Below are 26969 nucleotides of genomic sequence, written 5' to 3'. Positions count from 1 at the left end.
CACTACTGGGAGTGCCTATGATATATCAGGACCTGGGCTGGGTTGGAGGATGACTGGTACAAGCCCCTGCTGGTGGGTGAGGGCTGATACAATCTATGATGATGATGCTAAGTTAGACGTAGATATACTCCTCAGGCTTTGCACCAATACTAATCCTCTGCAAACAGGAATAGGGGAGAGAAGAAAAGGCTTGAAACTAGCGATCAAGCTGAGCTGCTGACTCTCTGGGATACTGCCTGGCTCCTCCACCTTACAGGGTCAGGTCGTGCGGGAAAGTGGGAAGCCCCTCCCGAGGAGCCTTGGAGAGGCAGTGCCCTCCATGGCCGCCCGGGGGCGCTGTGGGGCCCCTGGAGCGGGCGGCCGTCTGCGCTCACTTGCTCGACACTCACTCGCCCGGAGGTTTCCCCGCCGGCCGCGTCCCGTCCGCTCGCTGCGAACCAGGAGTCCCCTCTGCGTGCCCCTGGGCTCCGCTCCGGCCCGGCTGCGCCAGACGCAGCTCTGCCCGACGGCGACATGGGTTTTCCCCCAGTCCCGGAGGCTGGCAGCCGGCGCTGGTGGCCTGTGCTCCTCGCCTTCCTCCTGGCTGCCTCCCGAGGTAAGGTCGGCGAGCCTGGGTGCGGGGGAGGAGCACCGGGAGAACACAGCGGGCAGGGTGGGGGTCACAGGTCAGACGGGGGAGCCCCGGGAGCCCCCTTCAGCCCGCTGTGACCCAGCCCACCCCCCACGGCAGACAGGCTGCTAGGACTACTTGGCAGCAGGCAGCAACTCTCTGCCAAGTGCCCTGGCTGGGTGGTGGGCACATCTGTTTGCTGACAGCTGCCTAAGCGGCTGCCTGTCCAAGCCTTCACAGCCCAGAGAGCCCAGGGCACGAGCACCTTCTGCCGAACAGGAGGTGGACCTGGTGGAGACAACCCAGTGTGTTCTAGTGGATGCCCCTGGCATTTGACACCTGCGGCATCTCCCTGCCCCGCCTTAGGGGTCCAGGATCTCACCCGGTAGGGGAGTTGTATACTCGCAGCCACTGTCCTATACCCTGGTGATACTTTCGGTTGAACCTTGGTGGGCACTGGTCAGCGTGGCTACTGGTCTGCTGCTGGACATGCACACCCCTCTGAGGGTCTGAGTGGTCAGCTGATTCCTGGCATCCTAGCAAAGCTGCCCCCAGGGGGACTGATGTAGGGAGAACATGGGGGCATTTCCCAGCTCAATTATGAGCCCCTTCTAAGTCCTTGGATAACTTATATCATCTTCCGGGCCTCAGTTTCCTCAGTTCAAACACAGAAGCCATACATGGGGAGGTGTCACTTTCCTCTTCCAAAGTCCAGACTTGCACAACTCTAAGTGGTATCCTGGTCAGGACACAGGGGCTCCTTGAGTTGGGGGTGCAAAGGAGGTCCTGGCACCCATAGTCTGGCCGACAGTTCTCGCCTGTCTAGGATTGGAGCAGTTGGATCGTGAGGGAGGAGGGGACCGGCAGGCAGCCTATGGAACTCAACTTTTAAACTTTTTCCCTGGGAAGGCGGAGGGAAAGTGTGAGTCACGCAGGGAGTCAGAGGGAGGCAGGAGGGAGGTGGGGAGCTTGGCACCGACCCAGTGGGCAAGTCAGAAGAAGAGGAGGGAGCGGATGACAGGCTAAGAGCAAGAGGAGGAGCCTGAGAGAACCTGGAAAACACCTCAGAAACTGAGGAGCCTGCAGGCAGCATGTTATCTCAGCACTGGAAGGCTGGCTTGGCCTCCTGTAAGGAGGAGGGAGCCCACAGCCCGCAGATATTGCTGCCTAAGCCCTGAACTGGGTGCTCCTCAGGAAGAGTCAAAGCGGGAGCAGTCTCGGCACCAAGACCATGGCTCAAGGCAAACATGGTTTCCCAGAGGAGCAGGGGATGATGGCAGGCAGGAAGGCCAGCAGTCCGCTGGCTATAGACCCCTGCCCTGCCCCAGCCTCTCCAAGTGACCCTCAGAGGCCTTTCAGTTCTCTTACCCCTATCCTGTGTCCTCCTCTGGCTGGGCAGCTCTCTGCTCAGCAGCCCCAGGTTGGGAAACTGAGTTCTAGAGAACTAGGGCATAGGGCGCTGGTTCGCAGAGCAGCCAGCGGCACAAAGGCTTGGAGCCCCTCGCTTCATGTTGTCTACGCAGCCAGGAGACTTCCCAGAGAGAGCCTGGCACTCCATCTCTGCCTGGGCCCAGCTCAGGGGGATAATTAGGGTTTGAAGTAGTTTTCCACCGAAAGGAGTCATGAGAATTCTCTTAGTTTTGAAATAGTCTGGGACTCAGTATTCCTAACTGTAATATGGGCGTGCTATTGAGTATTCATGCTGCTACCTAGTAGAGTGTGCAACAAGGGGGCTAAAAGATGGGCGGGCCTAATTGCAGGCATGGTCCAGAGGGTCTGTGAACTGAAAAGAGACCTGCTTACCAGCCTGCTGAGGTGCTGGGTTGCCCTGGGCAGGACTGATGCTTTGGGAAGGTGAGATGGAGTGGCTGGTGCAAACCTGTTCTCTAGCTCTTGGGGCTGGGCCAGCACCATGGAAAATGGTGGTGGTGAGCCTGATGCTTAGGAGCCCAGGAAAAGTTGCAGATACCCCTTTCCTGGGCCTGACTCAGGGTGAGATGGGTGGAGGGAGGTACCTAGGAGGCCAGGACCCAGCAGACCCCAAGGATGGCAGAGCCTCTTCTTCCCCTTTGGCATCCCTAGGGCCTATGGAAGTTATTGACCTTGTCATGACCTCACAGGCTGACCCAGGAGCCTCCAACTCTGGGACTAGTCCACGGAGGTGCACTGGGGAGGGAGGAGCCCACACCCCCCTGTATGGTAAGCAGTGTTGCAGGCCCTTGTTGAGTAACCCAATGGTGCAAGCCTCTGACACAGCAAGGACTAGTCTTAGGAAATCCATAGTCCTCTGCCCAGAAGCCCTGGGGTGGAGAGAAGCAGCCTTGAGGTCAGCCCATGAGCACAAGGGAGCCTCTACCCAATGGCAGGGGTCCCCAGCTATATTGGGGAGCCTCTAGCTGGGCTGGTTGCTCTCTCTCCCAAACAGGGCAAAGGTTCCTTGCTTGGGTCTGACCTCTGGTGACAGGGTGGCCCCGGTGGGAGGTACACTGCTGAGAGGTCACCTCCCTATATGCAACACACACAGGGGGTCTTAGGGCCAAGCAGACTGAGGGAAAGAAGAGAGGAAGGAAGGGGTCCTCAGTGCCCATTGGGTATACTGGCAGTGACCCCTCAACCAGCACTGACCACGTCCCAAAGACTGAGTTTAAGGCTCCAGGTTTTAAGCCAGCTGTTCATCCAGGAGCAGCCTGGCCTCACCAGGGGAGGGTGACCAGGGAGCACCGGGACAGCTTCTGATAGACCCTAGGGACCCCTCAGTGGCAGTGCTGACACGTGCAAGGCCTTCCTGATGCCGCTGTGTGTGAGAATGGCGAAGCTAGGGACTTGGAGTTGTGTGCAACCCGTTACTTAACAGGCCAGCTTGGGGAGGCAATGAGCCCTCCATTCACCTCTCAAGATGGCCCTGTACTGCTCTGTGATTTTGCGCATTACTCAGCATGCCTGAGCAGGTTCTATCATCCCTCCAAGAGGCATGATGACAGTGCCTCCCTCAGAGGCCGTGGTGAAGGGCGCACACACAATATAGCACCTGGCACCTGCTTCGGGCTGTGTGGTATGATTCTGTCCCCTGGCTTTTGAAGGCCACATGCCCTGGCTTACTGTTTTAGCTCCTTGCTGCCTACAGGATCCGGCAGAGTGCCCAGAGCATGGGAAGCCACTGACTGGCTTCACTGGGACAGGACTCTCGAGAATCCTGGAGGTCTGAGGTGCTGAGCCCAGGCCTTTGTGCCACCTTTATGCACTTTGAATCTGAAATGCCCATGCAGGTGCCTGCAGAGTCTCCTCTTAAAGTTCCCTGGAGATGGGTACTCTGCAATTTCAAGGCAAGCCAGGGTTTGCTTGTCTTCTTAGGGTCTTTCTTATAACTGAGCTTAATATTCAACCTATTTTCCTTTGGCTGACCACCCCCAGAGAGAAAAACAATGGCCACCTTTGTGCACACCAATAATTCAGTAATGAAGCTGCTCTGCTCCTTGGCAAGCCAGCCTAGTCCCTTAACCCTTCTACATAGGATCTTACTTCTCATGGGGACCAGGGGGTCAAGTCCTGCCTCTGCTGTTCACTTACTATGGGACCACAAACACATACTCCCTGTTTATCTGAGCCCTGAACAGGCTGGGTAACAGGGTCTCAGCAAGGCTGAAGACATGCTTCTGAAGGGTAATTCCATGATGGTGTTTCCTGACCTTCAGTCCATTTCTTCACCACCTTGGGGATTTCTACAGTGTCTGCCTATTACCATATGTTCTTTAAAAAATCTACCCATTTCTTTTACTTAGGTAAACAGATTTTAAAAGGAAACTGTATATCACTTGCCATAAATGGAAAGCCAGTGTCACCTGCCATAAATAGAACAAAATCATAAAAGTACATAATAGGAAAACCAAATATGGTAAATTCTGATTGGAAACTATAGCCTGGAGAAGGCTCCAAGCCTGCTGTACCTTGCAAGAAAAAAAAGACGATGAGCTTAGCATATAATGGAGATGTTTTGAAGATACATTGGCATCAAACTAGGACTTTCTCTTTGATGTAATCAGGACTGAAAGAGAATCGAAAAGGGAATAGCCTTCTCTCTGTGTGATTCAATGTTATTTAATGCCATCAAACTGAAAGTAAAACTACTTATGCTATAGATGCCGTCAGCTCCTCTCCACTGCAAAAGAAAACTCACCACTATGAAGAGTGGGAGCTGGTGGCAGGGGGCAGTTTAGCTCTCCTGGAAGAAGGGAGGGAGGGCAGTTTCCCATCCTAAGAGGCCAAGACAGGGTCAGCAGGCCTATCTGGGCTTCTTCCAGACCCCAATCCTCCCGGCTCCCATTGCCTTCTCCAAATAAATATAGTGGCTCTAGCTGGGTCCTCTCCTCATGCTGGGACCAGCTGGCTGTCCCAACGACCAGTAGGGGAGAGTGGGAGAGGGAGCTGGTAGCCCCATTGGCCAGGTCACACTGTACATTTGTAGGAAGGAGGTGGGGACCCTGGTTAATCCTTGGCTACTTCTACACTGCAGACCTCAGGAGCCAGATGACCTGGACTCAAATCCTGACACCACCAAGTACTATTTGTGAAACCCTGTACAAGTTACTTAGTCTCTCTGCTTCAGTTTCCTCATCTGTAAAGTGGAGATGGTCACGGTCCTACCTCACAGGGAGGGGGGATTCAATAAGCGAATCAGTGTAGAAGTGATTAGAATGATGCTTGGCACAGAGTAGGCGCTTGCTACTGCCATTACCACCAAGCCTCCTGCACTGAGGGGAGGGCACAAAGAGATATGAACCTGAACCTTAGGAAGTCTTCAAAGCACAGGATCTTGAGGATAGCTGGCTGGAGCTGGCAATCTGGGCTACATAGAGCTGTCCTCAGGGAAGGCCTGGGAGAGCTGAGGAAGGAGCCATCCAGAGGAGTGGTCCCTGGCGCAGCTCTGGCCAGCCCCCAGGCTCTCCCTGGGGAGGTGTGCTGGCCAGCAGCCTCCAGCCCCAGAGGCGGCGATGCTTTCCCAAGGTGCTGGAAGTGCCACTTCCTCCCATAGAGCCTGGCTTCCCCTTCCTAGACTCCCTGGTCTGATGTGAATGGACATTTCCTGCAGGAGAAGGTATCAATAAACACATCTGAGGTGCCCTTTGTCCTCACCGGCTACGGAGGCCCAGGCTATGGAGGCCCACCGGCAGACCTGCCCTTTGGGCCCTCAGCCCCTTGCCCTGGAGCTACTTCCTGGAGCTTAGCGCTGGGATCAGGACCAGTCCTGATTGGTCCTTGCCTCTGTTGCCCTCTGTGCTCTGCATCTTGATAAAGACAGAGCCTGGCCTTTCCTTACACCCTTCATGGACTGTCCTGGCAGGGAGCTGGAGGCCACACTCATGTCCATTTGGGGTCTGCTCTGAGGGCGAGGACCCGGTCTTTTGCATCTAGCACAGGGCCAGCAATAGTAGGCCATGAGTAACTGTTTACTTACAGCCCCTAGCAGCTAGACAGAGTCCAGCTGTTTGGGTGGGGCCTTCTGGGCCTGACTAATTGAACCAGGGACCCACCTCCAAAGGCTGGGGTGTTGCCTTGGTGACTGTGGGCTAAGTTCATGCCTGGTCAGGGAAAATACACAGGCCTGTTTACACTCCCCTCCCCCCACCCCCACACCCATCCCATGCACACCCACAGGGTTTCACAAGGTGCCTGCTTGAGGGGGGGAAAGGGGTCACACAAACTAGTATCTTGAGATGAAGCCAAACAAGAACTTTCCCTTAGACTGGAATAGAAGCTTTTACAAGAGGCTCAGCCCCTCTGTGGCTGAGGGTCCCGTTGCTAGAAAGTGGCAGAAGCAGGACTGAATTCTGAGTGGAGGTCCCTTAAGGAGCTCTGCACCCCCACGGCCTCTCTGCATTGGGCCTGGCCCAAGTTTGGACCTTAGTAAATATTTGTGGAATGAAAGAATGATGTTTTTGCTTTGGGTCTGAGGCAGAGCAAGGATGATTGCGTGGAGAGCGCCGAAGTCAACTGGAGATCAGGTCACTCTGAGTAGCTGGAGGATGAGGTGTTAGCCCCACCCGCTGGAGGGGTGGAGGGCTCTTCCTGTCTGCAGTGTTGGCTTGTCCAAGGTGTGGGCCTCTGTTCAGCCACATAGGGCTATGTGGCTGTGGGCAAATCGCTTGACCTCTCTGGTTCTATTTCTTCCTCTTTAAAATGGGGATAATAAGACCTACATCAGAGGTTATGAGAATTAAATGAGTGTGAAGTGCTCAGCAAGTCCTAACATGTAAGAAGTGCTCATAAATGCCTGTGATCATCTTAGTATTGTTGCCCATTCTTGCCACCTTCTTCTGCCCTGAAGAAAGATAGCCTTTCTCACCTGTCACAAGGTTTCAGAATTGGAAGGGGGCTAGGAATGTGGGGAGTCTCTCAAGATAGGATAAAGAAAGGGAGGCCCAGAGAAGGATGGGACGTGCCCAAGGCACACAGTAAGGGCATGGCTAAGTGGGGATTGGGGCCCAGGGATCTGCCCACCCAGGCTAGTGTTTCAATCCTAGACCTAGAATTACCCCAGGGTCACATCATTCTTCCTGCAGGTGCTTCTGCAAACTCACCCAGCAGCAGGTGGGGGCTGGGCCCTAAAAACAGCACAGTGATGGTTGGTTCCCACACAGGCACAGGCTCAGCCTAGGGCCTGAGGCCTTTTCCTGTTCCACATGCTCTCGGCCACCCTGGAGCCAGGGGCCTTCCTCCCCAGTCTCCGACAATGCCCCAGGTGTCCAAAAGGATCTGCTCCTTACAATAAGCAACATCCTCTGGCCAAATAATTATAATTCCAGCTGGGCTATTTATAGCCCCTGATAACACATGTGTGTATGTGCAGTCGTGGAAGGCATGGGGCACGTGTGTAGTTTTCTCTAACACTGTGCCCTTGAGAGTCCACCTAAGGACAGGCTGCCCCTGGGCCTTATCCTGGCTGGAGTCTCAGACACAACAATCAAGATGTTTTCTCTCCCCCAGGGTAAGTCCTGTGGACATCCGGCCCACCCCATCCAGTCTGTGTGCTGGAACTGAATACTCTCCCCCACACCCAAACCTAAAGCCCAGTGTAGCTTCTCCTTTTTCTAAAAGGGGAAGAGGTCCTTCTGGGGTGCTTGGGGTGTTAGGAATTGAGCAATGACCCTCCCCAGCTCTGTCTCTGAACCCCAGCTCTTGTCTCTGAACCCCAGTTCTGTGTCCCCCTGTGAGTCTGCAAAGAAACTGCCTCTTGGGCTGAAAAGCCCCTCCCCACTGCTTTCCTGGGGAATTCTGTGGTCCCTAACACCATTGCTTGGACCGGGGAGGCCCTGGGCTGGTGCCCCATTGGAGGCCCTGCTGCTTGCTCCCACCCTGCCCCATCACCCTGTGCTCACGGACACCTGACCTGCCCACAAGCTAGCCGCATCTTGCCTACATGTTCGCCCCACCCCATCCACACCTCTGTCCACTTGGCACCCCGCCCTGCTCGGCTCTGGGCTCCCCCTCCTGCTTCTGCTTCCACTCCCCCCAGACCTGTGGTCCTGGCCTTCCCCTGGCCCCCAAGGTGTGTATGCTTCTGCAAATACTGTTGGATCTGGATTCGGCTCACACCCTTGGGGGTAGTTCTGGGCTAAAGATAATGTTGGGGAAAGGGAAAATAGGGTATCAGTCGGGAGAAGTGCTGGTGGCAGCTGTCATATGGCCGGCTGGGGGGAAGGGGGAGTACAGGGCAGAGTTAATCGAGGGTCCACTCTTTGGGTGGGTTTTTATTCTTCCTCAGAGGGCCCTTTCCGTGACTACTTCCCACTTTCATATATTGGCACAGCCCTAATTCAATAGCTTGGTTTCCGCTGGGGGCCTTGGGTGGATCACTTTTTCTCTGAGCCTGACTGTTAGATCTGTAGGACAGTGGGCTTGGGGAGTGGAATGCCTCCCTGGTTAGAAACCAAGGGGCCCACTCACGGACCAGAAACTCAAATGTCCATGGGACACTGAGGGCAAGAGAGTGAAGCAGACTGGGGGAAACATCAGGGAGAAGTGGGGACTGTGGCCAGCTCGAACACCAGTGCCCCATGGGAAGAGGAGGCTGCTGCCTAGTTGACAAGTGCCTCATCGGAAAGCTGTGTGTGCTCGCGCTCAGCTGTGTCCAGCTCTTTGCGACCCCCATGGACTGTAGCCCACCATGCTCCTCTGTTTGTGGAATTTTCCAGACAAGAGTACTGGAATGGGTTACCATTTCCTTCTCCAGGGGATCTTCCTGACCCAGGGATCAAACCTAGGTCTCTTGTGTCTCCTGCATTAGTAGACAGATTCTTTACCACTAGTACCATCTGGAAAGATGGGTTTAGTGTTAATGCTCTGATTTTCAAAGAGAAGCTAGAAGTCAGAATTTTTGTATCAAATTCTTGGTCTTTAAATTTTGGCAATCTCAAAAAAAATGTAAAATACTTTGAGGTCCAGGTAAAATATATTTGAAGACTGAATATGGCCTGTGGGCTGCCAAAATCTGAAACTTTTTAGTACAGTGTCTAAGTGCTTGAGTTTAATTCTGACTCTAGTATTTTCTCTGTGAACTTCAGTGAGTTACTTAACATCTCTGTGCCTCAGTTTCCTCATTGGTGAGACAGGAATAAAAATAACAGCTGCCTTACTGGGTTGTTAGCCATGCCCATCCTATTTATTATTCTTCTAGTCCTAATTAGATCCTTCTTTACCTGAAGCCCCCATGCTTCAGGTTCTGAGTTTATACCCTCCAGAACTTCAGGCAAACCACTTTCCCTTTCTTGACATCTATATTTCTCCCTGAAAAGGAGATGAGCATCTTGACTAAAGAAGTTCTGAAGTCTCTGCTCACCTTGACAATGACTTCCCAAAAATCTGGGATTCCTAGACGTGACTCCCTCTCACATGCGGGTGCTGGGAGTGGGAGGCTCTGGTGCGTATCTGTCCTTCTTACCCTCTGGGGCTTAGAACTCCACCCTTGCAGACATGTTCTTTGGGGGAAATGTCTTTGCTGCCGCCTCACACTCTGCTTTAAATATGCAAGCATGCCAAGATTGGGCCACAGCTGTTATCAGTCATTCACACTTTAGTGAGAAGAGCATTCAAAGCAGCCTTCTCTGTTCTATTTTCACTCCTAAGAAATGTCTTTTGAATTGCAGAAATGACTTAGAGACCTACCTAGCTCCCAGGTACCAAGCCTCAACTTTCAGAGCATTTCACGTAAATTATCTGTAGTTTTGCCTAAACTCTGGCAGGGAGCTGTTCCACTTCTGTGTTTTACAGCGAGGCATCTGAAGCTCAGAGTCTATTTAACTCCCAGATATTGGACTCCTTTGCAGGCTGAGCCAATTCCAAAGCTACAGCGGCTGCCTCTCTCCTGACTGGGCCAGGCTTTCAGCTCTTCTGGGTAGGGGTAGGGAGATAGGCTGTAAAACAGGGAAGGGGAGTCTGGAAAGAAGTGGCATTATTATCTTGGGTTCAGGCAATGGCAATGGAAGGGGCATATCCATTTGGATCCTGTACATATTTCCAAACCTTCCTTCTCTGTCAGTCCACAACAACCCTTGAGATGCCAAATAAAATGAAAACATCACTAATGTCTAGTAACTATAGCTATCCCTCCGATGTTTGCAGAAGGCATGAGAGCTCACATATCGTGTTCTCCTCTTCCCCTCATTCTGTCCTCTCACAACCCCACTGTAGCTAATATTTTCCTCACTGCACACATGAGGAAACTGAGGCTCACAGCTAGACAGAATTTTCTGTTAAAGGGACAGTGCTTTAGGGGGTCAACATGGTTACATGCTGGGAGACAGGGGTAGGGTAAAGAGGACCAGGGGATGGCTTCATTTGCTTATTGAAACAAAATGAATGAGAAAACATCTCAGAAGACCAGGGGGCAGGCAGGTTCCTGGGTGAAATGACCTTTTCTGCACACCTGTCCTTGTCCCTGAGACACCTTGGGTATTCCTGCTTTACCCCCTTCCACGTGCTGGGCTCCTGTCTGTCCATCAACCCCAAAGACTCTCCTTCCTATAAGAAATCTCTTGACTATCCCCAGGAAGGTCACATCCTCTTTCCTTCAAGTGCCCTGAAGGCTGGCGCGGCTTTACCCTTTGTCCTGTGGGGTTACTTTGTCAGGATGTAGGACTTGTCTACCCAGCTAGGCCATAAGCTCCCAAGGGATGCTCTGTCTTCAGCATCCAGGTGACACAGAGCGCCTGGCACAGGCCTCACACGGGCAGATGCTCTGTTAGTGCTCACTGATGGGGGGGGGGGTGCGGGGCACGCTGGCCCCAGGAGTGGGAATAGATGCCAATGGCCTCCAGAGGGGTGGTCCAGGGCAAGAGGCTGCTGTTCCCAAACTGCCTTCTGCTTCTCCCCGCTGATGTGCAGGGCACGGGAACTGCAAGTGCCAGGGGCCAGGCCTGGGCAGAGCCACGGTGCCTGCAGTGAGGGGACAGGAGCTGGGGTCAGCGCACATGTGCCACCTGGGAGAGGGATGCTGCGGGCCGGGCCCACCCTGCCGCCTGCCTGCTGTCTCGCCTACGCCTCATCCAACTTACCTGGGGAGGCTCCTGTGGCTCCTCCCACACAGCCTGGAGGGAGCCGGCTTCACGAGCAAAAGAAGAAGCTGAGGCTTGGGGAGGTCAGCTGACTGGCCCTGAGCTTGTGGCTGGGGAACCCATATCTGTGAAGCCCCAGGCCGAGGTTCTTCCCTACTCGGGTGGGTACTGGGAGTGTTGCCGGCTCAGGTGGGTGACGGGCTCTTGTCTCTCTGAGCAGGCCTGGTGACAGCGTTCAAGATTGCCACGCCCTATTCCCTGTACGTGTGTCCCGAGGGGCAGAACGTCACCCTCACCTGCAGGCTCTTGGGCCCCCTGGCCAAAGGGCACGACGTGACCTTCTACAAGACCTGGTACCGCAGCTCGCGGGGCGAGGTGCAGGTCTGCTCGGAGCGCCGGCCCATCCGCAACCTCACGTTCCAGGACCTCCACCTGCACCACAGTGGCCACCAGGCCAACACCAGCCAGGATCTGGCCCAGCGCTACGGGCTGGAGTCGGCCTCCGACCACCACGGCAACTTCACCATCACCATGCGCAACCTGACGCTGCTGGACGGCGGCCTCTACTGCTGCCTGGTGGTGGAGCTCAGGCACCACCACTCCGAGCAGCGGCTCTTTGGAGCCATGGAGCTGCAGGTGCAGAGAGGTGAGCCCCCGCTCTGTGGGGCGGCCGGGGGCGGCTGTCACTGTGGGGATGGTGTCTGAGCTTGTCCGGGAGGATGAGCAGGGGATGGAGTGGCTGGTGGGGGGGTGGCGCTGTGTGTCTGGTGGTGTGGCACTGTGCTGGGGGGTGTCTGATTCTGTTTGGGTGGCGCTGGCCCTCCAGGGGTGGTATGGGATGTGGAGCTGTGAACACCTCTCTCTGGGTCGCTGGGTGTGGTGGAGAGGAAGGGCGTATGGGGCTCTGTTTATGACAGTGGGGTTTTTTAATGGGAGAGAGTATAGGAACCAGTGGAGAAGGAAATGGGAACCCACTCTAGGATTCTTGCCTGGGAGATCCCGTGGACAGAGGAGCCTGGCGGGCTACAGTCCATGGGGTCGCACAGAGCAGGACACGACTGAGTGACTAAGCATATGAACTTGGGCTGGGAGTGTGTCTGCTCACGACAATTCCAGGGCTGTGATATATGACCTTCGGTGTGAATTAGGAGGGAGTGAGTGAGTGAGTGTGTGTGTGTGTGTGTGTGTGTGTGTGTGTTTGTGTGCGGTGTGAGTTAGGAGTGAGTGAGTGAGTGTGTGTGTGTGTGTGTGCGGTGTGAGTTAGGAGTGAGTGAGTGAGTGTGAGTGTGTGAGTGTGTGTGTGTGTGTGTGTGTGTAGGTGAGAAGACAAGGGGCAGTAGACTAGACAGAGGTGTGGGTGTGGGCAGGTATCCACACACCCATGGGGGTGTCATGGTGATGGGCAGGGCATGCCTGGCTGTGCAGTGAAAATATGCTTCTGTGTGAGTGTGTGTGTGTGTGTGTGTGTGTGTGTGTGTGTGTATATGTGTGTGTGTGTGCACCTGGGCCAGCATTGCCAAGGGGACACGAGCAAAGGTATCTGTGACAGGAGCAGGGCATACCAGCCTGGACAAGTCTTCCTGGCCTCCAGGGTCTGATGCCCACTTAATGACCCTTCTCTCTGCTCCCACAGGCGAAGAAACACCATCCAAGTGCATCGCGTACCCACCCTCCTCCAACGAGAGTGAAAGTAAGGAACCACCTCTTGCCTCCTCTGGATTCTCTGTTCTCTGCCCTCACCCTGGACCCAGACCTCATTCTGAACTCTGACCTCATCACTCCAAGCCCACGGAACCCCATTCCTTCTCTTTTGCTGCCACCCTTCCCTTTTGCTTCCTCCTTCACCTGAGCCATTGGGCTGCAGTCCCCCCAGAAGCCCACTTCTAAGGCGCCTTCTAAGGCCTGAAGCTTAAGGAAGCTGGCTTCTGAGTCCTACCCCTGACTTTTGGGTGAGGCTGTGCCCTGGCAGTGACCTTGGGCCAAGTGCCTCCATGGCAGATACTGGGTGCCACAGGCTGCCGAGGTTGTTTTCAGTGGGGACCACTCCTGCCCACCAGCCCTCTGCCACATGGGAAGGAGGGCGGTGTGTGTGTGGGTCCTCCTGGCTTGGACTCAAACTTGTTCTATGTGTGTGGAGAGGGTGGAGGCAGAGGCAGGGGAACAGAACGACCTTTCCTAAAGCTCCTACTATGTCTCAGGCACTGTGCTAAGTCCTTCTAAGGACTGGTATCTCAATGGCTTCTTACAAGAACCCTGTGAAGTAGGTGTCACCAACTTCATGGCACACTCATGGAAACAGAGGCCCAGAGAGGTGATATAACTGGCCTCAATTCACACATCTGACAAGGGAAGTGCAGCTGGCACTGTGCTCCCCTCACCTTCTGGAGGTGAGGGGAGCACAGCTGGGGAAGGAGACTGGATGCACAGGGTGGTGGGTGGCAGTCAGCCCCCTGGTGTTTGCCCAGAGGTGCCCATGGAGGGCAGGGGCATTGCTCCAAGGGATGCCTGGGCACTTGCAGTCCAGGTGAGAATACCCAGCAGCTTGGAGACAGCAAAGGGGAGATGTCTTAGGGGTGTGCCCTCTTCTGACAGGAGGGGTTCTTGGCTTCCTTAGCCTTCTCTCCATTAGTATTTATTGGGCATCCGGTCTGGAGCAGTCCCTGCCTAGGTCCTGGAGACACGAAAGTGCAGGCCTTCTCTCTGCCCTCCAGGAGGACATACATTACAACTGAAGCCAGGAAGCTCAGCCACAGCTAAGCCCCCACTCAAAGGCCATGGTGACTTTCTATTCACACTACTCCTTTTTTTTTTGAAGCAACAAACAGGCTAGCCAGGAATAAAATTAGAACACACAGTTTGGTCTGAGCCAGACCCACATGGAACTAAGAAACTAACAACAAGGCCCTCCACCTGCACACCACAAGCTCGTGTGTGGCCTTGTACCAAGCTGCTGCCTTCCTCACTTCCTCCGCTGGTGGCTCCCTGGGCAGGGTGGAGACCCCCCCCACCCCACCCCACACCCCCGGCAGCCCCTTCCTGCCCATGCAGCAGCCTCACGACTGTGTGTGCATACACATGCTGCGCACAGGTCAGGGTGAGCCTCACCTGGTGGGTCCATGAGTGTTCACTTCCCCATTACCCCTTCCACTACGAGCAAGCCCCCAGTCCCACTTCTGCCTCCAGGGGCTCCTGCAGAACAACTCTGCCACTGCCCCCATTTCACAGATGGAGAAACTGAGGTTCAGATGGATGAAGTGAGTGGTTCCTAGTCTCCCAGAGCCAAGAGGAGAAGCCAGAGCAACCTGGTTCTCCGTGTGCAAACCCTGCCTGAGTGCTGGGGCCCTCCCCTCTGTCAGCACTCATTTTCTGAAAGTCAGCTATCTTGGAGACAGTGACAAGAGATGCCAGAGGGGACAGTGTCAGAGAAACCAGGTGTGAAATGGAGAGGGAGTGGCGATCTGGGTCATTTTTCTTGCTCTAGACTCGAGAGCAGCAGCTGTTGGAGTTAAGGGAACAGAAGTCACCTGGGAAGTTCCAGGAGTCTGACTGATAAGAGCCCAAGGGTGAGGCAGGACTTGACTGCTAAGAGTAGGTCAGGCTTCCTTTGCTGGGCACCTCAACTTTCAGGTTTTGACATGTTCCTTCCTCTCCAATTCATGGGATGTGCAGCCTCACTCTGCTCCCTGCTTCCCTGAACTACTGTCTGCAGGGAATTGGCTTCTTAATGGCCACAGGGACATGTTCGCGTCTGTCCCAGTTGTCAAGGGCACGGGTAAAGCATCAATCTGCAAGCTTCTGAAAGGCTGGAGTCCCCTTTCAGAGTCTTGGTTCTGGAGGTCTGGAGACGACAGCTGTGAGGAGTCTTGGCACTAAGGTGGAAGTGGTCTCAGATGAAAAGAAACCCAGATATACTTTGGGGTGGGATGTGGGTGCTTGACAGTGCGTCTGTCCTCTGGGTACCATGTGTCCACTGAGCAATGTCAGCACGCGTGTCCCTTTCCAGCTCACAGGGAGCCACCCCATGTTATCAAAGGCAGTGAGTCAGGGCTCAAAGACTGAATGCCCACAGGGCCAGGGAGCTGGTGGGGAAGACAGTACAGAGACGCAGAGACTGGTGCAAACCCAGCCGCCAGTGTGTACATGCAGTTCCAACTGTCACATGCCAGGAGAGGGGCCCAGGGTTGCCAGAGCCACTAAATTTTCAAGCAAAGTCAGAAGTCCAGATTTTACTTGAGCTCTCAATTTTAAAGTGTTGGCAACTAATTAAAAAAAGCTAAGTACTAAGCTGGCCATATTTGAAACCCGAGTCTATTCTAATGAAAGGCAGTGTGGTGAAGTGGTTAAGAGCACAGATCCTGAAATCAGTCAAGTTGCTTAACCTCCCTATGCCTTGGTTTTTTCATCTGTAAAATAGAGATGATGGTTATATGTATACTTTGAAGGTGTTCTGAGGCTAAAATGAGGTACTCTGTGTAAACAAAGCATTAAGAACCATGCCTGGCACAGAGTAAGTGCTGTGTATGTGTTGGCTATTATTACTTCTAATGTGTAGTTCGCAAATCATCTCATCCATTCCCCTGTACCAAGGCAGGATGGCAAGTAGATGGCAGTGGACGGTGGATGCATATCCTGTTCTCTGACAGTCTGAAACATCTGCCTGATGATCCATGTGCTTAGGAGGTCCCAGGGCTGACTGCTGGGTCCTGCCGTCTGCTGCCACTTACCTCTGGAAAGACCCCCCTGCTATAAGACAGGGGCTCCACAGCCAGCCTTGGTACCTGATCAGTTAATGATGTTTCCAACCAAGAGGCTCTTTGAGTTTTCCTTCTCTAACTGCAGTCCATGGGGTTGCAAAGAGCTGGATATGACTTAGCGACTGAACAATAACAGCAGCAGCAAACTGCAGCCCCGATCTCCTAATATCTTGGGGGAGTAGGAAGGCAGCTGGTATATGAAATCCTCTGAAGGCCCACGTCAGCTTGAGGTCGCCGGGGAGGTGATAAGAGAGGAGTGGGATGAGGAAGCTGGTACTGAAGGAGCCTGGGAGCCCCAAGCTGCTGAGGGGCTGTGGTTTTTCACTGAACCTGCGCCAGGAGGGTGGACAGCCCATCTCCCCGAGAAGCAACTTCTCCCCCCGCAGCACAGCAGGATGTGTGGTTTCATCCAGCCCCCTCCCTGGAACCAGGCAGTCCTACTGAACTCCTTCCTCCATAAACACCCTCGGGGTACTGACAGGCCCTGGACAAAGACCCGCTGAGCAGACCGAGCCCCTTCTATCCCACCCCGCTCCGTAAGGGCCTGGCACACTGCCTGTAAGTGCTGGCTGGGCAGCTGCCTCTGCCAGTGCCTGATCACCTTCTCGGCATGAGCCTGGCACCGGATGGCTACAGGACCAGACCCCTCCCCAACTCTGCCCCAGGTACTGGCCACACATGGGGGGCGGGGTGGGGAGCTGTGGCGAGGCTGCGCTCTGCAGAGGAGCCCATGGTCTCAGAGGGCAGCTGGCCCACAAAACTCTGCCCAAACCCTGCTCCCTGGGCCTAGCCTCAACTCCTAGCCCAGGCTGTAAGGAAACCAAGACCTGATCCCCTAGAGGGGACAAAGAGAGGGAGTCTTTGCTTGGGGACCACAGTCAGGAGAGAGGTTGGGCCAAGATGCTCAGTAGTCACTGACTGACTACACCACACACTGCTTAATGCCAGTCTGGAGGAAACCTGCTTTGATGACCAGAAAAGGGTGCTTTGCAGCCGGTTTCTCAGTGCCCACAATAAGGTCCTGTGATGGGGTTCAGAGATACTCAGATGTCTGAATTAGAAAATGTTTTACTTTCAGTACTCTGCATCAAAGTGCAGCCTCACTAAGATATGTGGGGCGCCTGCTTTAATGTGGAGCTGAACTTGCTTTGTAACAACACAGCAATTGTCCCTGTACCAGCGGGTACTTCTAACGCACCCGAAAACAGCTTTTTCTCTTCCGAGGTCTGAACAAGCGCTCTGAAAGCTTGTTTATACTGTCGGGTTGTTCAGGAATACAGTGAGATAAAACACAAGCCTTTATACCCAAATAAGCAATGCAAAGGCAGCACTGAGCCCTTTCACCTTCCCAAAGCTCCCGGGGCCAAGCTGACGCTGTGACAAGGTATTCTACCCCATTGTTCTTCTGTCAGAGGGAAGCGCTAAAATTGGGAAGGAAAAGCATTTATGCTGGTTGTGGTTCTGAGGGCACGTCTGTTCCCAGCCAAACTCCTGGAGTCAGCAGATGGACTGAAATAAAACCTCCCATGCTGTGGATGGGACCATGAACTGGTACAACTGTTTTTTTTTTTTTTTTTGCAGGACAATTTAGCAATAGTCTTTAAAAAAAAAAAAGAAAGAAAAAACATACTCTTTGGCTCAGCACTTTCACTACTAGGTTTTATGTACTGATGTACTTGCCTGAGTGAGCAAAGATGCCTCCACAAGTTCATTGCTACATTATTAGTTATGCTGAAAAATGGAAGCAACCTACATACCCACCAGGAGGGGACTGTTTCAATAAGCTTAGGTGAGCCCCGTGATAAGCCCTAGGCGGAATGAGCTAGATCTCTGTGCCGATACAGAGAGGTGTCCAAGCTGTGCTGAGTGGGAAAAGCAGTTGTCACGTGATCCCATATATGCAGTACATGCGGAGAATGTATCTAGATTATGTCTCCGGAGGGGGCCCAGGTACAGGTGGAGGAAGAAAATGTTGAATTTAAAAGAAAAAAAAAACTTGTAAATTTCTGTGTGTGTGTAATTTCGAAAGCTTAGAAAAATTTAAATTGGACAAGGATTCACATTTCCCTAGTTCCTGCTCCAAGTGTTTCCCCGTGAGCTACATGTGAGATCACTTTTAGAGGCCCTGTCCTGGAGCCAAGGGGTCTCTCAGGGGATAAACAGGGCTTTTCATTCATTTATTTTTCATTGTGATAGAACATATATAACATAAAACTGCCATTTTAACCATTTTTAAGAGTACGATTCAGTGACATTAATTACATTCTCAGTATTGTGTAGTTATCACCACTCATCTGTTTTCACAAGTTTTTCATCTCTCGGGCTTCTTTCAGCCTTGAACGCTGTGACATGGAGTCTATGAAGGGCCTGCTCTCCTCTTCAGGGAGCAACCAGTGGTCCAGGTGGTTGAGATGTTTCCTGCAGGCTGTGATGAGGACCCTTCTCTTTCTCCCCTGTATCTGCCTCAGCTGTAAGCGCCTGGCCTGATTTCTGGGTGCTCTGGCCCTCTTGGGGTTCCCAGACCTTCCATGCCTCTGCAGGTCACTGTGGGTCTAGTTGTGGGGCCTGGGTAAAGGTGGGTCCCTGTGTTGCTGGGCCTTCCCTCTCTGGGCCTCAGTTTCCCTCAGGAGGAGCAATGGGAGTGGGGCCTCACTTTGGCTGCCTCTCTGTCCATTCAGGCATCACGGCTGCTGCTCTGGCTACGAGCGCCTGCATCGTGGGTATTCTCTGCCTCCCCCTCATCCTGCTCCTGGTCTACAAGCAAAGGCAGGTGGCCTCCAACCGCCGTGAGTATCCCCGTCTGCCTGGGCTAGGTGGGGTGTGAGTGACCTGCCCCAGCATCCCGCTCAGCCACAGGGAAGAGCCAAGGGAAAAGGCTGACCCAGTTCTGCTCTTCAAGAGACAAGAGCTGGGCTCCGCGGTAGAGAGGAGGGGACCCACTGGCCCCTGGCAGTGCTGGCTTGATACTCAACAGGGATCTGTTGAATGAATGAGCAGTCATCTGGAGTAGCTGAAACTGGTTTATAAAAGTGCTACCACCTGGAGATTGTTGGGGCACCTGCTTTAACATATAGGTGGGTTTGTCTTCGTAGCAACGGTTGGGACAAAATGACCTTTGGATTAACAGAACTGGGAGGGATCTTAGAAATAACTCGATTCAACTCTTTCCTTTTACAGGTCACAAACCTAAGGTCAGCAGGGTTAAATAACTAACTGAAAGTTATAAAACTTAGTGAGTGGCAGAGCTAAGACTCAGACTTAGAGCTTTTCAACTCAGTGGTTTTCAGGGAACATAGTTCCACCGCATACTAAAAACACTCAGCATGAGGGCAATAGCTGAGGACCCCCAACTTGTAGGATTGCTGTGCCAGGGACCGTGCCAAGCCTGCTACATACATTCTCTCAGTGCTCCTCAGTGTCTAGTCCTACTATTGGCTCTGTTTTAAAGCTGAGCAAACTGAGGCAGAAGCAGTTAAGGGATCCCCTTAAGGAACCCCTTAGTGAGTACGTGGTGGAGCCAGGTTTCAAGTTGTGACCACAGATACCTTTTCACTTGTCTCTCCGGGTGACGGTGCACCTTGCCCTTCCTTTGACTCCATCCATGAGCCTCAGCCAGCCTCAGTCCTCCTGGAGCAGGAGGGTGGGGGCCCTTGCATGGCCTCCCCCACCTCTTCCCGCACCGCTCCCCACCCCTGCTGTCTGCGGCAGGAGGTACCTGAGGGGGGCTTTGGCTGGACTGGACCAACTGGACATCCCTCCTCTGTCCCTCTTCAGTGGTCAGCCTCCCCCACCTCTCAGGAGGCCCTAATTCCTCTCACAAAGCAGGTTGGGGCTGGCGCTGGGGTGGGGGAAGGTGAAGGGATTTGGAGCAGAAAGAGGAACCCAGGGGATGAACCAGGAGAGGCACGGCTGCAGAGTCACCCTCAGCTCCTGCTCATCTGTGGAGTGCGTCCACGGAGGTGGGGAAGGGACGAGGAGGGGCCGTGCTCAGGTAGGCTTGACTTCCAGCAGAAGAGGTGCTTTCTGTCTCCCCTTACTCCAGACCACAGGTCTGCCTCCATCAGGGAACAGGAAACTGAAAGTGGAGTGGCTCAGTCGTGTCCGACTCTTTGTGACCCCACGGACTGTAGCCTACCAGGCTTCTCCGTCCATGGTGTTTTCCAGGCAAGAGTACTGGAGTGGGTTGCCATTTCCTTCTCCAGGGGATCTTCCTGACCCAGGAATTGAACCCAGGTCTCCTGCATTGCTTTACCCTCTGAGCCACCAGGGAAGCCCCAGGAACTGGGAAACAAATTCCCGGCAGAGGCGGGCACGGGGTGGGGGAGGGGCACTGTTGATCCTCACGGGGCCCCCAGGGGTTGGGCCAGGGCTCCGCCTGTGTCCCATGCTGGAGGAAGAAAAACCAGAGAGGGGACATCCCCAGGCCGGAACGCTGTGGCCGTGTCCTGAGGACACGGGGAGCCTGGGATCAGCCCCCAGTATCTCCTGCTGCAGGTACTGGGAGACCTGCAGACTGAGGGCTTCACAGAGAAAGGGACAGATGAGCTGGGTGCTGAAAAACTGCAGTGAAAGAAGGCTTGAGGGGGTGCGGTGGGCCAGCCAGGGCTGTGCCATGACCAATGACGAGCATGCCTTCTGAAACTCTATAAACAAATTCCATTTCTGTGATGGACAACCACTTCGTAGCATCTTATCCCCAGATTTAATACATGCAGTAACAGGAATGTATCAGTCATTTATCTCCTAATAAAAGTATTTTTGAGGCTAGTCCTCTGTCCTCTCCAAAAAAAGACTTATATGGTTGAAGGTTTAGAGACAGACAGACGAGATGCCATAGGGGACGATTCTAGAGAAACCAGGTATGAAATGGAGAGGGAGTGGAGATTCTGGTCATTTTTCTTGATCCAGATTCTAGAGAAGCAGCTGATGGAATTATGGTAGCGGAAGTCACCTGGGACATGGCAGGAGTGTGGCCCCAGGGTAGAGGCTGAGTGGCCTGGAGCAGGGGTGGCAGGTCTGGAGGTGGAATGGGTGGGATTGTGTGTGGTGTGCTCCGGGCAGGGTGCTGCCACAGAGCTGGGCACAGACGGAGTGCTTGGGAGTAAGCCACACTCAGGAAAAAAAGAAAGAGCAAGGGTTGGGAAATTAAATTAAAAGATGCTTGCTCCTTGGAAGAAAAGCTATGACAAACCTAGACAGCATATTAAAAAGCAGAGATACTGCTTTGCCGACAAAGGTCAGTCTAGTCAAAGCTATGGTTTTTCCAATAGTCATGATATGGATGTGAGAGTTGAACCATAAAGAGGGCTGAGCATTGAAGAATTGATCCTTTTGAACTGTGGTGTTGGAGAAGACTCTTAAGAGTCCCTTGGACAGCAAGGAAATCAAACCAGTCAATCCTAAAGGAAATCAATCCTGAATATTCATTGGAAGGACTGAAGCTGAAGCTCCAATACTTTGGCCACGTGATGCAAAGAACTGACTCACTGTAAAAGACCCTGATGCTGGGGAAGATTGAAGGCAGGAGGAGAAGGGGATGACAGAAGATGAGACGGTTGGATGGCATCACTGACTTGATGGACATGAGTTTGAGCAAGCTCTGGGAGATAGTGAAGGACAGGGAAGCCTGGCGTGCTGCAGTCCATGGGGCCGCAGAGTCGGACACGACCGAGCGACTGAACCACAGCAACAGAGTGTTGGGAGCACGGAGGAAGGCAGTGTGTTAGAGGCCAGCGGGCACGGCAATCTCCCTAGTATCAGGCGGAGCAGAGGATGAGCTGAGAGAAGGCAGAGACCTGCAGGAAGCCCCACACAGAGTCACCCTGGTAAACAAGAAGCCATGATTCCGATACCGCGGAGATTTCAGGAACTTGTGTGCAACTTCCCGTGGGTATTCTGTTGTTGTGCCCCTCCCCCACCACTTGTTTCCCCATCGTAATGAGCAGCAAAACTCTTAAAAAAACAAGAAGGATCTGTGGGAGTACGTGGGGAGCTGCAAGAAAGAGGGAAGTTGGGGTGGCTGCATCTGGTTGGTGGCTGGTTTGCGGGATGGGGAACCTCCACAGAGGGGCAGGGTGGCAGCAGCCTGACTGCAGGGTAGAGAGTGGTAGCGTGACTGAGAACTGATGAAGTGTCAGGCCCTCTAGGGTTCCTCTGAGAGGTGTTGACCCTATTAGGCAATGCGGAGGACAGAACAGAGAGGACCAGGAACTCTCATTAGGAACTGACCTTGCAACACCCCTGCCCAGTAAATCATGGCTGATGACCAGAACGTGACAAACGGCCACACAGGAAACAACAGCTCAGGAGCCAGGCCTCTAGGTGATCCTGGATGCCTAACATCACCACCGGCTGCCTTTGGTTTCCTAGCTGCCCCACACGCTTGTCAAATGCATCCCAAGTTTAATTTATCATGGGTCAACACGGGCCGCTGACCAAGGCCTCACCTGCTGGGTAGACACAGAGCACTGCCCTCCTGGCTTCTTGAGGGAACAGAAGTGGGATCTGGGGCTGAGCACAGCCCTGCCCAGGTTCACTCCGATTCCTGAGGGGTGTCTGCCAGCGAGGGCCAGGATGCTGTCTGGGGAAGCCTCTCCTCTGTGACCAGCTTCTCTGTCTGTCTGTCCCTAGGTGCCCAGGAACTGGTGCGGATGGACAGGTAAGGCCCACGGAGACCTTCCTGAGAACACTTGCCACAACTGTGCCATCCCAGTCAAAGTCTGGCAGGCTCTCTCCTTGCCTTCCCTGGGCTGTGGTCTCTGCTGGGCAGCATCTATCTACACCCAGCTTCTTATACGGCAGTTAATGCGGAAGGACAGACTGATTCTCCTGACTCCACTAGGTTCTTTCCCCATCTCCTCTCTGGTCACTGTTGATATCACAGTGGGGCTGAGAACACAGACATGGACTTCCTGGGCCTCCCTGTGCTCTGGGCCAGCTGTCAGGAAGGAGATATGTCTGTGCAGTAGGGCCCCGATTAAGCTGCCTGGCATAGCTGGTTAGAAGAGCATTTGCCATCTGCCATCTGCGCCGATTGGCTGTTTGCCCTGCCACCCCTCACCCAGCTGGCTGGCTCCAACGCTGCTTGGAGAGCGATGCACCCACCTTTGGGCCTCAGTGGTCAGCTGGGGTGGGGAAGGGGAGGAAGCAGCTGAGCCCAGGCAGACCCTGAAACATGCAAAGGAGGTCAGCATGCCTGGAGTTGAGGCCCCAAGGAGTGCAGGGCACCCCAAGGAGAAAAGCAGTCAGGCCACAAGGGCAGAGGCTGACCTGGCTCAGATGTGGGTGGGGGGCAGCTTGGGGATGGAGTGGATGGGGAGTGTGTGTGGTGTGCCCTGGGCAGGAAGCTGGCATGGGGCCTGGCACGGAGGGCGTGCTTGGGAACAGGCCATGCTGAGAAACTTGGCCCCAGTACATGTAACACCAAATTCAGAGCTCCTCCCTGGTGTCTGAAAGGGATGATATTTAAGACAGGTCATAGGAAGTCCTAGCTAGATCCTGCTGGAATCTCAGAATTAAAGCAGTCCTCAGAGGTTGTCCCATTATGAGGGAAGAAGGCCTCCCTTTAGCTCAAGACAAGCTGTGGGGACAATCAGTCCTAAGGCCATTAATTCTACTGACCAAAGAGAGACTTGTCCCCTGATTCCTGAGGCCAGTGTGCTGGAGTCACTCTTACCTGGGGCTTCTTTCCTGGGCCTGGGGGCAGATGGGCAGATGCCCTCAGCTCAGGGCAGGTGGGGAGTGCAGCCCATGGCTTTTCCTCCCTGGCCCTGGAGCCTTCCTTCCTGCTAGGAGATGCTGCTGAGGCCTGGGGTGCGAAGGCAGGTGAGGGGAAGGCGGAGGTGAGGGGAGAGAAGTGAGGCAGGCCAGGCAGAAGGTCAGAGGCCTAGCCCAGGCAGCACACATGACCTTCTATTCTGCTTCTCCAGCAACAACATTCAAGGAATTGAAAACCCTGGCTTTGAGACCTCTCCACCTTCCCACGGGATGCTGGAGGCCAAGCCCAGGCAGCCCCTGACCTACATGGCCCAGCGGCAGCCTTCTGAGTCTGGGCGGCACCTGCTCTCCGAGCCCAACACTCCTCTGTCTCCACCGGGCCCCGGGGATGTCTTCTTCCCCTCCCTAGGTGAGTGAATCTCTTCCCTCATGGCACTGTGACCGGCAGCACACCAGCCTCACTCCCCACCTCCCTGGGAATCCTCACGGCCTCAGGGTGTGGGGTTGTCGGGGGGGATGACGGATGGAGGAACCCCCCTTCACTCTGCTACTCCTTTCTTTTGCAGACCCTGTCCCTGACTCCCCAAATTCTGAGGCCGTCTAAACCAGCTGGGGGCCTGCGGAAGATGTGGCTGGGCCTGGGGCAGGGGCATTTGAGCCAGGGCTGGCCCTCTGACTGGTCCCTTTGGCCCTGGTTTCTTCCCTCCAGCTGTAAGCTCAGACTCTTTGAAATACCCCTGATGGCCAGACCTTCCACCTCTCTGGATGGTAGAAGGGAGAAGGTGTTGGACAGTCCAGCCCCTCTCTCAAGGATGGTGAGAGGCTGGGATCCCACCCCAGGGGCCTGAAATTCACCAGCTACTGATGCCAGATGACCTCCATCCTCGAAGCCCCACCACTGCCAGCTCCTGTGGCAGCCTCTCTCTCTGGGACATAAGCCCTGGGACCTGACAGTATAGATGTGCAATGGGCAGACCTCCCAGCACCACCCTCCAGGCCCGAGACACAGGATAAGATGTGGAGAGACTCTTCCCACTGCAGTGGGCCTGGCTCCCCACTCCCGCCTGAGACTGCTCATCCATCAGACTCACTCTTTGTAATCATGAGGCTCTGGGGCTAGGCCTGCCTGAGCTGGCTGCCTTCTAACTAGCAGACTCTGAGGGGCTGTCAACAGGTTAAACAAATCTGGGGTTCCCACTGCCTGCACTCTGGGTCCCCAGAATGCTAGAAGCCCCAAAATGGGAAGTACGCTCTGGGGCACGGTGACCAGTGAGCCAACTGGCATCTTGGGCAATGGGGGTGGGTTGTACTGCCCACCCACCATAGTGGGGAGAGGAGGGAGAGTGGGCTGGCGGGGTGCCTGCCGGGAAGGTTCAGGGGAGAGGGCTCCTCCCCCCTCTCCCTGTGGTCGAGAGAGCTGGTGACCACATAATGTACTGCCCAAGCTATGACTACTTTTCATTGTGAAGAGGGGGTGCTATTAAAAACTATGTGGGTGACAGTGTAAAAACCCCATGGACGGATTGTAAGAGCTGGGTTGAAATCCCTACTCTGCTTCCGAGGTGCCTGAGGCCCAGGGAGCCCTCCACCCCCACCCCCAGTCTTCGAGGACCTCTGCTCCAGTCACTCTGCACTGAGCCATCAGGGGCAGTGGGACCCTGCTGGGTGGGAGGAGCGGGTGCGTCCACAGAGAGTCTGGGCCTGCTCTGCCCTAGACCCTCTGCTCCCATCTCCTGCTTCAGGCATGACCCAGGTTTGTCTTTATATACAAATAGGAGGGGAATCCTTTGTGGAATTTCAATTAAAGAGCTTTAAAGCTTTGAGAGGAGTGGGGAGGGATCTCTGTACCCTGTGGGGTGAAAGTGGGTGGTGGGGCCTGAGAGGGCGAGGGGCAGTTTGAGCTAGACAGGCACTCCGGGCACTGCAGTGTGGAGGGTATCATTTCAACTGGGCATTCGTCTGCCAGCAGCTTACGCTGGCTCTGCTGAGCCGGGCACGGGTGCTGAGAGCCCGGGTTTCTGGCCAGGATGAGGGCCCAGCAGGCAGGGAGATGTCTCCCTGGCCTGGTTGGGGATGGGAGAGGAACAGCCCTAGGCTCTCCAGCAGCCATGAGCCCCAGGCCCGCACCTGGAGCCAGGGAGCCCCCTTCTCAGGTCCAAGGCTGTAGGCCAGTGTGGGCCCTGAGCGGAACAGGGGGCTTGGAGGAGAACGTGAGTGTGGGCCTTGGGCCTCAAGGCTGCACTGACACCTCCAGTGGCCAGAGCCCTGAACCCTGGCTCCTGCTTTGTCCCTGGGGGTCTACTCCTCTGTTTTCTTTGCTGCTGTGGACACTTAGCACCAGCTGCCACAAAAAGAGGGTGCTGTCTTCATGGCTTGTGGGGTCCCAGGGGGGCAGGGATGGGCAGGGCGATACTTGCTCAAGGCAGGGCCAGGCTACCCCTGGGGTTGAAGGACAAGCCTGCAGACTAGACTCCTCATCCCCCAGCTCAGAAAGAATGTTCCTGCCTGTTGGGGAGGCTGGCCTGGCCCAAACCTCAGTTCTGACCTCAAGGTAGAGACAACTTCTAAGAATCTGGCTGCCAGACCCCAGGCCCACCGGCCGCTGAGTGGAGGAGGGAGGAGGCCCCGGAGTAGAAAGACACCACACTTCCTCCCCAGCTTCCTCCTGCATGGCCTCGAGCTCGTCTCTGGACACTTACTAGTGAACGTATAGCTTCGTGGTTTCCTGTTTTCAGCAAAATTTACTCTGAGCTCCAGTCTCCATCTTCATCCATGACAACACACCCTGTCCCTAGCAACCCTAAAGGCACTCCCTGCCAACCCTGATGCCGTGGGGAAAGGCAGGGGACCCAGGTTGTCCCTCTGTGCTCGCCTCGGGGTAGCAGTGCCTCTGGAGATGCCTGTGGGCCTGGGGTGTGTGGAACAGGGTAGGGGAATGAGAACATGGTCCCTGCCTTTAGGGAGCTGGGAGGAGCCCTGGGAGGGAAATTTGTGTTTTCAGGCACTAAGTCATTGTTAAGAGATGTATCAGGAATTAAGGGGCCTGTAACCTATCTCTTGATGTTCACATTTAATAAAAGATCTCCTGCCTTTGTTTCCTGCAAGTGAGAGGCTAAGGGAATGAAATGGACACTCTCTGCAGAGACCACTGGAGATGCTGCTGTTGGATCAGGTGGGCCCTGCCTGGGGGTCTGTGGTGTTAGACTGGGGTGGGTATGCAGGAACCCCCGGGGGCCCTTCTCAGAAGACCAGCCCTGGGGATACTCTGGCTCCTGCTTGGCCAGAGCTCCCTCCTACACGTAGCAACCTGGGACAGAGGGGCTAACGCATCACCTTCTTCAG

At 54.4% G+C, this 26969-nt stretch overlaps 1 protein-coding gene across 1 annotated transcript; it reads left to right on the top strand.

Annotated features, from left to right (window-relative positions):
• The first annotated feature begins 369 nt into the window (after positions 1–369).
• VSIR (V-set immunoregulatory receptor) lies at positions 370–26731 on the top strand. Its single transcript, XM_061161755.1, has 7 exons — positions 370–595; positions 11378–11803; positions 12791–12847; positions 18590–18697; positions 22542–22569; positions 23840–24036; positions 24194–26731. The coding sequence occupies exons 1-7, from the start codon at positions 514–516 to the stop codon at positions 24229–24231; spliced, it is 936 nt and encodes a 311-aa protein (XP_061017738.1). The 5' UTR covers positions 370–513; the 3' UTR covers positions 24232–26731.
• The last annotated feature ends 238 nt before the right edge of the window (positions 26732–26969 follow it).

This window comes from Dama dama, chromosome 15, assembly GCF_033118175.1.
Source record: "Dama dama isolate Ldn47 chromosome 15, ASM3311817v1, whole genome shotgun sequence".
Taxonomy (NCBI): Eukaryota; Metazoa; Chordata; class Mammalia; order Artiodactyla; family Cervidae; genus Dama; species Dama dama.
The sequence above is the reverse complement of the archived record's forward strand: the minus strand, read 5'-3'. Positions and strand labels throughout refer to the sequence as shown.